Source organism: Laccaria bicolor, genomic scaffold, assembly GCF_000143565.1.
Source record: "Laccaria bicolor S238N-H82 LACBIscaffold_56 genomic scaffold, whole genome shotgun sequence".
Lineage (NCBI taxonomy): Eukaryota > Fungi > Basidiomycota > Agaricomycetes > Agaricales > Hydnangiaceae > Laccaria > Laccaria bicolor.
This window is the reverse complement of record NW_001889927.1, coordinates 65,240-77,723: the sequence shown is the minus strand read 5'-3', so window position 1 is coordinate 77,723 and position 12,484 is coordinate 65,240. Positions and strand designations below refer to the sequence as shown.

The following is a 12,484-nucleotide window of genomic DNA, read 5'->3' as shown; positions in this document are numbered from 1 at the left end:
TGGACGACGCAGGCGTTGGGAATGAGGTATTTTGGGGTGTGGAATGATACGTATTTTATGAGGGAGCCGGAGGTGAGGTATCCGGAGTGTTTTCAGGGGGATGGGATCATGGTTTGGGCAGGGGTTGTGGTAAAGATTGTTGAGGGGAGGGTTCGGGGGGAGGTTTAATGGAGAGTAAGCCGTCCATCCACCAACGTCGAAACTTCTTTCTTCTTTTTCATTCCTTCTTCGTTTGTTTGGATTTCTGGTTGTTGAGTAGAGGTCTGCTCGTCTGCCATTTGTCTATCATGTTCATCGCTTGGCGAGAATAGAAAAAGTTGCGCCAAATTTGCGCGTTGTCTGCCGACCTTGTTTGGCAGGACACGTCGAAGAAAACAGCGTTCCATGATCTCCATCGAAAAGCCTCCGACTCTTCACGACTCCTTCTCAACTATCGGCCTCGGTAGGCTGTAAAAGCCCTCTGAACAAATTCAGTTTTTTTATTATGGCAACCATTTTCTCTCGCGGGATCTCACTCACTTTGAAACAGAGATATTTTTGCTTGTCTCTCCTTTCACTAGAAACATGGCTCACATTTCAGACGAAACGTTCTCGTTTAACGAACAATGCTTTTCGAAACTACTTTGAAGAAAGTTGTGGACAAGCTCTGGGGACGTCACCTTCATGCGAAGCAACGGTTCGTCCCCCCGTTCATTTGTTGTTCGGGACAATTGACCAACACCAGGATCCGGAATTTGCACAGAACGGTCGAATGCATTAGTTGCTTTGACGAAGTGACCCTCAACAAGGTCCTCCGTGCTCCATGCAAGCACAATTACTGCTCCTCCTGCCTCGCGGCCCTCGTCAACCAATCCATCAAAGACGAGTCGTGTTTCCCTGTGCGATGCTGCAAGAAAAAGGTCCCCACCACGCGAATACTCAAACACCTCGAAGATCAAGACATCAAGCGCAATCTATCAGCCAAGATGCACGAGTACGCAACACCGCAAAGTCAGCGACTCTATTGTCCCACGAAGAGCTGCACCACGTTCCTCGGAGCCGCCTCGTCCTTTAGATTCCAATCCGTCCGGTGTCCCGCGTGTCACAAGGCGACGTGCAAATGGTGCCGGCGGCCGATGCACAAAGGGAGCCCTTGCGCCGAGGACGAAGCTACCCAGGAGCTTAGGCGGACTGCGAAATCGGAAGGGTGGCAGACGTGTCCGGGGTGCAAGGCGGTGGTGCAGAGGTTGTCGGGGTGTAACAGCATTGTGTGTCGATGTGGTGTCAATTTTTGCTATTTGTGTGGGATGAAGATGTCGAAATGTCGGCATGGTCAGTGTTTGCGTGTTAATGCAAGATAGTAGCCTAGGGAGTGTTTTTTTTTTCTGAGCGTAGCCAAGACTGGAATGAAATACATTGAAGAGTCCGTTCTGAGCACAGTAGGACAGCAGTACTTACTTACATTCCATTTCCTGCCCCTGACTCACGATGTATATTGCCTTGCGTCGATCTGAGCCTTAAATCTGAACAGTTGGGCCCTAAGGCTATTTGTTACAGCGAGCATGGCACTGCCTCTCAATGCATCATGTCTCGGCACTTCCCTCCTTATCTAGCTGAGTCCGCGAATGGATGGTAAGTGCATGGTTTCACGGCTCAATTGAAGAGGTTTTCTGTACCTGAAATCGAGGTGTTCCTCATTCATATGATCACTCCGCAGCTTGCCAGTACGGAAATGATCTGTCAAAAATGTTGACACTCGCAAGCGTGCAGGATTTGTCGGGGGCACACGCAGCATCTGGAGAAGACTGATCGAATGATAAGGGTAGCATGGAGACGAGGGAAATGACGAAGCGGGAGGGATGGCAGAGGTGTTCGCATTGTAAGGCGGTGATTCGAAGGGTGTATGAGTGTAATAAAATGCCAGCGTGTGCAAGGTGAAATTTTGTTAATTATGTGCGTGGTCCGTTGATGACGAATTTTTGTAAGGCTGCGCACTGCGCCCGTCTATGATGATCAACGGATGCACATAGCGGGTATACAGCCGGTCCAATAGAGATTTGTGGAGTAAAAGAAGGCCAGTGTTGGGAGGAATGGAAGCGGAAAGATACGCAAGCAAAAAGTTAAATACACAAATGGCAACAAACAGAAGTAAATCTGATTTTGATTATTCACAAAAAACGTACGCGAACCCCCCGAATCCCGCAACGAAAAATAAAGGGTACTGACACGATAATGTATTAGTCTTCAACATCTCGAAATGCATACCTGGTCAACCTAAAGGAGCGGCAAGTGCATTGTAAAGTGGCAAGTTCATCATGGAGCGAACTTGAAGAAGAAAAGACAAAGCTCCACTTTGACAAAGTAACTCGGAAGCGTGAGCGTGATTATGATCATCACCGTGCGGGTAGCAGAGTAAGTTTGGAAGGCGCGAAGAGGTGGCACGATGGGTGTCAAGAAATAGCGCTCTTTGAGGACTCTGCGCCTCAATTTTTGGAGACAGAACGAGGCAGCTCAAAACAATTTTGTCATACAGGTAACTCTCAAGGCCTCGAAGGGATATATCGCTATAGTTACAACCGCGGGGGCCGACTGGAAGATGTCCACATTGGACGGATCCTTACCAATCTCGAACAAAATTCATCAGGAAACACTGAATTTATAAGTAGTTTCTCGACAAAATCCATTGCACTAGTACTTTTTGGTCCTTCGCCGTAGCACAGAGTAGCCACGGTGTGTCTGGGTAGTTGGCCTTGCATGTACGTTGCCTGAGTAGCTGTCCGGCAAGTGTCAGTAGTCCCAATATCTGTTCGGCAAGTGTCAGTAGTCCCCATATTCTTTCACCGGGAACCTGTAGCTTTGGTAGAAGAAATAACCCAAGCCCATAAGGAGTAGTAGTTAAGAAGAGCAAAATAGGAATAAAGCTCGAAAGAAAAAAAATGTTATTTTGCACGGCTACGAGACTTCCAAGATACATCAAGATCAACTAAATATTGTAGAAGGAAAAAGTCGTGATGGCGAAGGTAGGGATTTTTGTTGCGTCATCAAGAACTGTAGATAATGTCCAAGTATCAGGCATCTTGTGGCCGAATTTTGGAGCAAGGGGGCAGCTCCTTATTATCTTGGCCAGAGGAATGACGGACGCGCACTGGCCACAAGTAGACGTAGGTGTCCCTATAGTACCATAAAAGTACAACATGGACAATTGTCCTATGGGTCATAGGACTACCCAAATGGGCCCAATGAGCAACTAGACTATGGTGCTGTAGATTGGCCCAAAGGTGTAAAAACACCTAATGTTTGTCATTGGGCCAAATGACCCCAGATGTCTTAGGCAAAAATGGATGGTGAAATTAGGAGAGGGAGTTCCGAAATACATTATCCCAGGGCATATGTCCCACGAACATGCGAAATGTCCAGGGGATTAGTTTCAAGATACAGAGGACATCCAAAAAGCACTCGCATAAATTTTTTGGGGAAATGCAAAATGTCCGGACCAATAACCTGATTATCTACAGAACACCAGAAGAACAACCCTGGTGGTGGTATAAGTGTCCCGAAAAAAATGCGAAATGTCCGGAGCATTAGTTTCAATATACAGAGGACATCCAAAAAGCCCTCGCATAAATGTTTTGGGGAAATGCAAAATGTCCGGACCAATAACTTGATTATCTATGTAACACCAGAAGAACAACCCTGGTAGTGGGATAAGTGTCCCGAAAAAATGCGAACTGTCCGGACCAATAACTTGATAACATCAGAAGAACAACCCTGGGACTGGTATAAATGTCCCGGAAAAATGCGAAATGTCCGGAGCATTAGTTTCAATATACAAAGGACATCAAAAAAGCATTTTGCTTAAATGTTTTGGGAAAATGCGAAATGTCCGGACCAATAACTTGATTATCTACAGAACACCAGATAAACAACCCTGGTAGTGGTATAAGTGTCCCGACAAAAGTGCGAAATGTCCGGAGCATTAGTTTCAATATACAAAGGACATCCAAAAAGCCCTCGCATAAATGTTTTGGGGAAATGCAAAATGTCCGGACCAATAACCTGATTATCTACAGAACACCAGAAGAACAACCCTGGTGGTGGTATGAATGTCCCGAAAAAAATGCGAAATGTCCGGAGCATTAGTTTCAATATACAAAGGACATCCAAAAAGCCCTCATATAAATGTTTTGGGGAAATGCGAAATGTCCGGACCAATAACTTGATTATCTACGGAACATCAGAAGAACAACCCTGGGACTGGTATAAATGTCCCAGAAACATGCGAAATGTCTGGAGCATTAGTTTTATACAAAGGACATCCACAAAGCACTCACATAAATGTTTTGGAGAAATTTGAAATGACCAGACCAATAACTTGATTATCTACAGAACACCAGAAGAACAACCCTGGTAGCGGTATAAGTGTCCCGAAAAAATGCGAAATGTCCAGACCAATAACTTGATTATCTACAGAACACCAGATAAACAACCCTGGTAGTGGTATAAGTGTCCCGAAAAAAGTGCGAAATGTCCGGAGCATTAGTTTCAATATACAAAGGACATCCAAAAAGCCCTCGCATAAATGTTTTGGGGAAATGCAAAATGTCCGGACCAATAACCTGATTATCTACAGAACACCAGAAAACAACCCTGGTAGTGGTATGAATGTCCCGAAAAAAATGCGAAATGTCCGGAGCATTAGTTTCAATATACAAAGGACATCCAAAAAGCCCTCATATAAATGTTTTGGGGAAATGCGAAATGTCCGGACCAATAACTTGATTATCTACGGAACATCAGAAGAACAACCCTGGGACTGGTATAAATGTCCCAGAAACATGCGAAATGTCTGGAGCATTAGTTTTATACAAAGGACATCAAAAAAGCATTTCACATAAATGTTTTGGGAAAATGCGAAATGTCCGGACCAATAACTTGATTATCTATGGAACATTAGAAGAACAACCATGTAGTGGTATGAATGTCCTGGAAAAATGCGAAATGTCCAGAGAATCAGTTTCAATATACAGATGACATCTGAAAACAACCCTGGATGGCCACATGAATGTTCTGGAAAAATCTGAGATGTCCAGTGCAATGGGACATCAGAAAAACAACCATGGTATATGTGGACATCCAGGATGCTTTTCAGATGTCCCCAATTAATGTCATGCAGGGTTGTGTTTGGATGCCCTTTTCATAGTTAAATCATTCCAGGGTTGTTTTTTGGATGTCCTGTGGATGTTTGAATTGATAAACAATATCCTTGTGTTCCACCAAACCCCACAATTCCCGCTCAACCCGAAAGTTCCGCTCAACCCGAAAGTTCCGCTCAACCCGAAAGTTCCACTCAACCCGAAAGTTCCGACCCACCGCAAGTTCCGCTAAAATACTGGGAGTCCAGTGCCAAAAAACCGGGTAAAATTCTTCAGCTTCCCAACACTTTGGGCCCATCATACAGCCATTGGGACTCTCGATATTGGGCCCAACAACTATCCTTAGGCTAAGTTAACCCACTCAAATGACCATAATTGGGCCAAATGCCTATTTGGCAGGATTTGGTTTGGCCTGACATTTGGGCCCAACATTCACCCTTAGGTGTCTTTAAGGAACTGGGCCCACCCATGGCCCCATAGTGACGTCCAGAGTGTTGGGCCCATTTGGGTAGCCCTATGACCCATAGGACAATTGTCCATGTTGTACTTTTATGGTTCCATAGCGCAGCTACTGAATGCCCTGCACTGGCGATGATTGTGAACAGTCAGTGAGATGAGAGTGATGTTTCGATGTTTGGGGCTTACCACTTGAAGGACACGATGACATTGATAACTCCTCACTGTGAGACCAAGCTGCCTTCCTTCCATTCCCTTGCATCATGCAGGTCGTCCTTGATGTCGTTGTCAGTTGAAGAGTCGCACAAATATGCCATGAGGCTGGCACATATACGGTCGATATGTGCGCTGGCTCTGGAACAGTGGAACCTGGATGGGCGAACGGGGATTGGAAGGCGGGAGAGTTTGGGCTGAGAGGGGAAGAGGCCAAAGATTTGAAAGAGAGAGCGAGCAATGACAGGTTGGTTTGCAATTTGTTCAAGTCCATTGAAACTCCGACACCATGTGACGATGTTGATTTTTGAATTCCCCAACACGGAATTCCAATGTTCTTCCTTCCCACCACGTCGCCAACTTGGAAGTCTTTCCATCCAAGTCCTCTTCATCTCCAGTCAGTGTGTCCCATTCTTCTTCATCCAGGTTCTCCACACTCACAACCCTTTGTTTGTTCATCTCTAGTCTGTGTGTGCATTCACCCTCATCTGTGTTAGCCGTACTCACACTCACCCTCCTTTCTCTCCTTGTTTCCATGTGCGCGCTTTCATCTGTCTTCGTTCACGTCCGCTGTACTCACATCCCATTTGCTGTCTCATGATTCATCCACAGGCAGTGCTGACCGCTACCCTCAAGTATGTGTAGCATGTCTGTGCGTACTTTCAACCTCCCTCATCTATGTTCGTCGTATTCACCCCCCCCTTCTCTCATCTCCAGGCAGTGTGTACTGTCCTTGTCTCTTATGTCTTTTATCAGTGTTTGTCATACTCCCCCCTCCCCCTTTCTCGTGGCAGTGTGCACTTTACTCATCTCTTATCGGCTTTCCTCGTCTCTCATCAGTGTTCATCGTACTCACCCTACCCCACCCCTTTCTCTTGTCATCTACAGGCAGTGCTTACTCTCCTCATCTCTTATCAGTGTTCGTCATACTCACACCCCCCCCTTGCTCTCCATGTGCTCTCCTCATCTCCAGGTAGTAGATGTGTTACACACTTCCTTTGTTCATGATTAGGCTAGAAGTTTGAATGTGTATATATATACCTATCTCATAATACACAATACCACCTGATGCTTCCTGATCACTACTGCCATTTTGGTTCAAACAATGACCAGCTATGTAGTGCCGTACACCCAGTAGCCTTTGTAGATCAGAAACAATGCAAACAACGTATGAATAGACTTGGTTACAGAGCGCTGGTTCACCTGGTAGCTTCGGTAGACACAGAGCAACACACACAACATAGAGCTATCTAGCAAATTCAGGAAACTACTGGTGCTACTGAGATTAGTAGGATGACTATGGGAACTATGCACTAGGGGACTTGTGTACCCAGGTATTCAGTATACTAAGGGTATTTGTAACTACTGACCCAAGTCAGCGCCTCCTGATGTTGGGGTGCAACGACGGATGCCCGTGGCGAGGAGAGACAGGACAAAGGAGACCAAGCATGTGAGGTCATGAGAGAGCATGAATGCTATAAAATGAGTTGTATCGTTTTCGTGAGTTCCCCCAAGAACAAATTCACCACTACTTACTCGATTATCCCCTGCATACAAATCTCTTCATCATGCGACTCTCCATCACCGCCGCCACTCTTGCATTATTGTTCTACGCAGGAGCCGCAATGGCACAGGATGTGGGCGAGTCGTGCCCCACTGATCAGGCTGGTATGTGCCACAACATCGTCTGCGATCAGGTCTTTGATTCTCAACTTGGGTGTCGACTGGTGATGTCGGCTGCGCGAACACAGCCAGCGTTAACAGTGGAAATGCATACATCTTTATTTGCAATGGCGAAGAATTCGTCTTGTTCGCCGACTGCGCTAGTCCATTTGGATGCAAGACTGAGGGCCCGAAGAACGCAGTCTGTATTTGAACAACAGGTTGGTTTTTATTTGCTTTGCAGACATTGGATATGGTAACAACGAATGTAGTATGGTGAAATTCTAGGACTTGGAATATATGTACATGTACTACATCAGGAAATTCCACAATCCACGGACCACGATGTGACAGTTTTTCATTCGTAGATTGAGCCACTGGTTAAGTATGCTAGTAACATGCGACAAATAATGCCCTACATCTTTTATGTTGCTGTAGCCATGTAGCCATCTCGTTCATGCGCCTCATGAATTTATTTCAAGTTCCTGTCAGAATAGTGTTCTGAGCTCAATCTTTTTGTTTTTTTTTTGTTTTTTGTTTTTTGCCTTGTCAGGTTGGACTCTCACCAATTCGTCCTCGCCCTCCCTGCTTATAAGATTTATATAACACTCTCCGACAAGGCAACTGAAGCGGGAGGCCCACGTGGTTGAGCTATGCGATATTGGCTGCATTCCACATCTTGTGCCCTGATCCCCCGAGGAATATGTTGAATCACATTTCAGTGCATAGTATGTAGAGGAGTCGTTAAGACTCAGGCTTTTCTCCAGTAATAAGCAAGATCAGCCTGTGGAACTTTTGAACATAACCCAGGCTAATTTCAAAAGACTGGAATAGACATCGAAATAAAAAGAGAACATGCATTGCAAGGAAGTGTCAGGATAAAGTCACACAATCTAGGGGCTACATTGGCAAGCCAATTGATCCGTAGACAACATAGGAACTCACTGTAGTGAACAACTGAAAAACAAATGTATGAAAGCCCGACCCTTAAACCAAAGGATGACAATAAGAACATACAAGCTTTCTTTCTAGAACTATTTATTGCGACATAGCAAGGACGTTCTATCCCGGAAAGATCAGTAAAAACAAACATCTCAAAGACAGACAGAAATACCTCCGGAAGAGCTGAATTTCTTATTCATTGCAACCCCGTCTGTTTGAAGGATTTCTCCAGCTACCACTGAATGCCATGCGGCATCATAACTCGCGCCGTCTAAACAACATGAGAGGCAACACAGTATTCCTTACAATTCTCACTCACCCCAGTCATGCTTGGCTGTAAGGCACTTCGAAAAGGAAGGACGAGTCTCCGGTGCCGTCGTTTTATCAGAACCCTTCCGTGAATATGTGAACACTATCGGCTGACCCTCCTTTGAGCCCGGACAATTGTCAGTGAGAAGGGCAATGACATTGCCATCGTTCAAGGTAACCTCTCCATCCTCGTTTTCAAGCAACTGAATGTCATGGCCCAAGACCCCTTCTACATGAATGAGACATTCTTTCAAGGAAGCAACTGTGTGAGGTGGCGGAATGATAAATATGTCAACGTGACCCAAAGAAGAGTCGCTCTCGTCAAACGATGTTTTTGAGACAGCTTCACCATCATCGTCGTAAAATCGGTAATACACTGGTGAGTGTGAGTTTAAACATTTTTGAAAGGAAAACCACAAACGTGCACCATAACATCGTTCAATCTTCCATGTGGGCAATTCATTCGAGCCCGCATGACTGGCAGCCCTCGGTCTCTTCTTAGCGGCGCCCTTATCAACAACGAGAACTACAGGGTCAACCTCAGATGATCCTGGGCCAGAATCCCCTCTGAGCGCTAGACGAGCAGAGTCGTCCACAGGCTTCTTTTCTGACTGCGACAGATACAAAGCACTCTTTTCCGGGCCTTCCACGCCCTCAATCTTGCAAATGTACCTCTTCAGTGATGTGGCTGTACGAGGGGGCCTCACTGATTTAGACGAGATACGACTGATGGAGCGATCATTGGAGAAGATCGGGTTGTTTGATTCGAGTGGCCCTCCTTTAGTATATAACCGATAGTATACTGCGTGCATCATGTGAAATAGACGATAGATATGACAGAGAATATGCACTGTTGCGGTGTTCGCTAGCGCTTATCGTTTGAGATGGCTAATTTATCATTTCGAATCAAAAATGCCAGGACTGACACAACAAGACTTACCGGCTCAGTTCCTCCCTGACCATCCAGAGAGGCTTGACCAGTGATATTCTCAAATTTATGCGCTCCGTCGCCAGTGGGCATCGTGAGGTTGTAGGTCGCAATGGTGGTTGGAGCGAAGCTTTCTCATGGTGAAGCACTCAACACCGGCAATAGCCAGTGACACTCTTTTCACTCACACCATCTTCCTTTTTACGGCTCTGGTGTGGTGCCATCTGTCCGTCTCAATGTACTCCGCTTCTCCTTGATGAAGCTCACTCTGTCATCCAGACACTCATGACCCCCAGGATATGTGGTAAATTTTCATGTTTGGACATCGACACACCCCTCCAATACATCTATTTCACAATTGATGACATCCAAAGGGTGAACCAGCGACACACAGAAGGCAAGCAAAATCGGAGTGGTTATTAGAGGATTTGGAGCTTGTATTCGGATTTGGGAACGACGATGCATTAACGGAAGGGCTGTGTACTAACCTGTTGGTTGTTGTGTCTGGGGCGCGAGCGAGGGTGATTGGATGACGGTGAAGGAGCAAGTGGAGAGGGACAATCGGAGGGCTTCGTTGGCTGTTTCTGCGGATTTGGATACGCCGTGGTTGACGAGGTGTCAGAGAGCCTGGGTTTGAGAAATTGAGTACAAGGTTCTTTCCCTTCCTTTGGCTATGATCCTTTTCACAGTTCTCCCTTTTCCTTCTTAACTCATCCCCTCTCTTCACAGATGCGGATCTACCGAACATCCTCTATTAGCCCTCCCTTGGAGCTCCGTATCCCTCAAAAAATCGATTCGAAGGTATAGCAATCATTCATGGCCAGTTTGAAGGGTAAGATGTCGCTGATATACCATACGGCAATGAAACGTGGACGTCCAATGTCGGAAAAATCTGTGATGCCTTACAATAATAATAAATTACAAGGCTATCGGGAGCTATTGTAGTCACGTTATAATGGTCACGTTGCATTATAAGATCAATGTTTGTCCTGTAATCAAAGTGCGCGCACCACGCTGAACGCGCGTCTGTCGTCCCTCCTCATTCCCAATGCCTCCCAAAGGGAAAGGTCCAAAAGGAACACTAAAGCCTTCTGTTTTAGACCCTCTATGCACTTTTTGTGGGCTTCCTTTCAAGTCAAAGGGCATAACACAGCACCAAAAATCATGCAAATCTCGTCCTGAGGCAGTTGCTTCAGATGCAAGATCCAGGGCATTTGAGGAACAGGTACAACAAGAGGGGTTATTGGGTAAGCTGTACAGTGCTTGATGGCATATTACTGGCTAATAGCCTTGGTCCAGACCCTTTTATCCCTGTGATTGGGCCAAGCTCTGCCTACACTCCTCTTGGTAGCATTCATTTCCTCCCTTCCACTTTTTTCTTGATTTTCCAAGCTGATCAGTTCAATCTAGGGTATACACATACTCAATTGCAAGCAGGAAATGTGGAAAATAGTAAGTATTACTTGATAGCACACATCTGATTATGTTACCCAGCCTATGATGCAAACATAGCAATATTCAATGAAAATGAAATGATCAACAACACCGATAACAACAACACCGAGCCCCATGGTGAAGTCCATACTGACAAAGGGTCCTCTAGTCCATTTGAGCAGGCACCACAGCTCAATGTCATCAAAGTGGAGTACCATCCAAGAAGCGGACGCCAACCTCAATTCTTTAGCTTTGATGAGTACAAAAGCAATTTCCAGGATCTCAATAGTGTCGACATTCCAGTTGATCCTGAGCCATGGAAACCTTTCCGTTCTCGTCTCGATTTTGAACTGGCAGAATTGATTCTTGATACCCACATGAATAAGAATCAAACGAATGAACTCATCTCCCTCATCCATCGATGTATTCTAGACCCCAAGTCTTTTACCTTGAAAAATGAACCTGACTTGTCAAAAATTTGGGAGAATGCTGCAAATCAGGCAACTACGGTAAGCAGAATTTTGTTCACCTGCAGGTGGAAAAGTGATCTGACTATATTAGTTTGAGAAAACAACAATCACAGTAGAGTATAATGATGAAGATAAACCCTTTGACATTTGGACACGTCCATTGTGGAGTTGGGCTGAGGAACTTCTTCTTGACCCCCACATTGCCAGGGAATTTCATTGGGATGCTGAACATCATTACAGATTTAATGGGGAGACTTATGAACGATTCATTGATGAGCCCTGGACAGCTGATGCATGGTGGGAAATTCAAGTAAGTTGTGAAGTCCCATCTGCTCATTATCATGATATCTAATGATCAACTAGGCATCGCTTCCACCAGGAGCAGTTCCTTTTTTTTTCATGGTGTATGCAGATAAAAACAGGCTATCATCCTTTGGCACTGCAAAGGGCTACCCTGCCATTGCTGTTTGTGCCCATCTTCCAACATCAATTCGAAATGGGGAAAAGAGGGGGAAAAGAGTTTGTGTTGGATGGTTTCCAGTTGTAAGAAGATTTCTCATCATTTATAATTGCATGCAGCTTACCCATAGAACCATGCAGTTGCAAGAAGACTCAGGTGAAACTCAGTACTTTACAGTGCCCCACCTATTCCTGCAGGAATCCTGCAGGAATGGGGTCATTCCAGTGGAATTCCAGGGGAATCCTGCAGGAATAGAGTCATTCCAGTGGAATTCCACAGGAATTCCAGTGGAATAGGACTGGAATCAAGCAGAGTAAGTTTTTTTCAACTCCAACCTTATCCTGATGACTTGGCACTCATATTTCCTTATAAAATTCACATGTAGAAGTCATAGATTGAGTTGTAATGTATTTGAAATGTATTACTACACACATTACACAGTTTATCTTAAAGGGAGGGGGGAGGGACAAGGTGGGGA

The 12,484-nt window shown here is 45.3% G+C and overlaps 3 protein-coding genes across 3 annotated transcripts; 2 read left to right on the top strand and 1 right to left on the bottom strand.

The window, feature by feature from the left end:
- Window positions 1-605: 605 nt before the first annotated feature.
- LACBIDRAFT_255147 (uncharacterized protein) lies at window positions 606-1,340 on the top strand (the record flags this gene model as incomplete). The annotated part of the gene is made up of 1 exon (XM_001888546.1): window positions 606-1,340. One exon carries the CDS (start codon window positions 606-608, stop codon window positions 1,338-1,340), a length of 735 nt encoding a protein of 244 aa, XP_001888581.1.
- Window positions 1,341-8,207: 6,867 nt separating this feature from the next.
- Window positions 8,208-9,735, bottom strand: LACBIDRAFT_333832 (uncharacterized protein; the record flags this gene model as incomplete). The annotated part of the gene is made up of 8 exons (XM_001888503.1): window positions 8,208-8,288; window positions 8,409-8,420; window positions 8,481-8,497; window positions 8,578-8,676; window positions 8,725-9,090; window positions 9,136-9,516; window positions 9,566-9,602; window positions 9,655-9,735. The coding sequence occupies 8 exons, from the start codon at window positions 9,733-9,735 to the stop codon at window positions 8,208-8,210; spliced, it is 1,074 nt and encodes a 357-aa protein (XP_001888538.1).
- A 955-nt stretch (window positions 9,736-10,690) lies between these two features.
- Window positions 10,691-12,400, top strand: LACBIDRAFT_333831 (uncharacterized protein; the record flags this gene model as incomplete). Its single annotated transcript, XM_001888545.1, has 7 exons — window positions 10,691-10,889; window positions 10,942-11,094; window positions 11,137-11,585; window positions 11,638-11,856; window positions 11,959-12,089; window positions 12,184-12,319; window positions 12,392-12,400. The coding sequence occupies 7 exons, from the start codon at window positions 10,691-10,693 to the stop codon at window positions 12,398-12,400; spliced, it is 1,296 nt and encodes a 431-aa protein (XP_001888580.1).
- Between the last annotated feature and the right edge of the window lie 84 nt (window positions 12,401-12,484).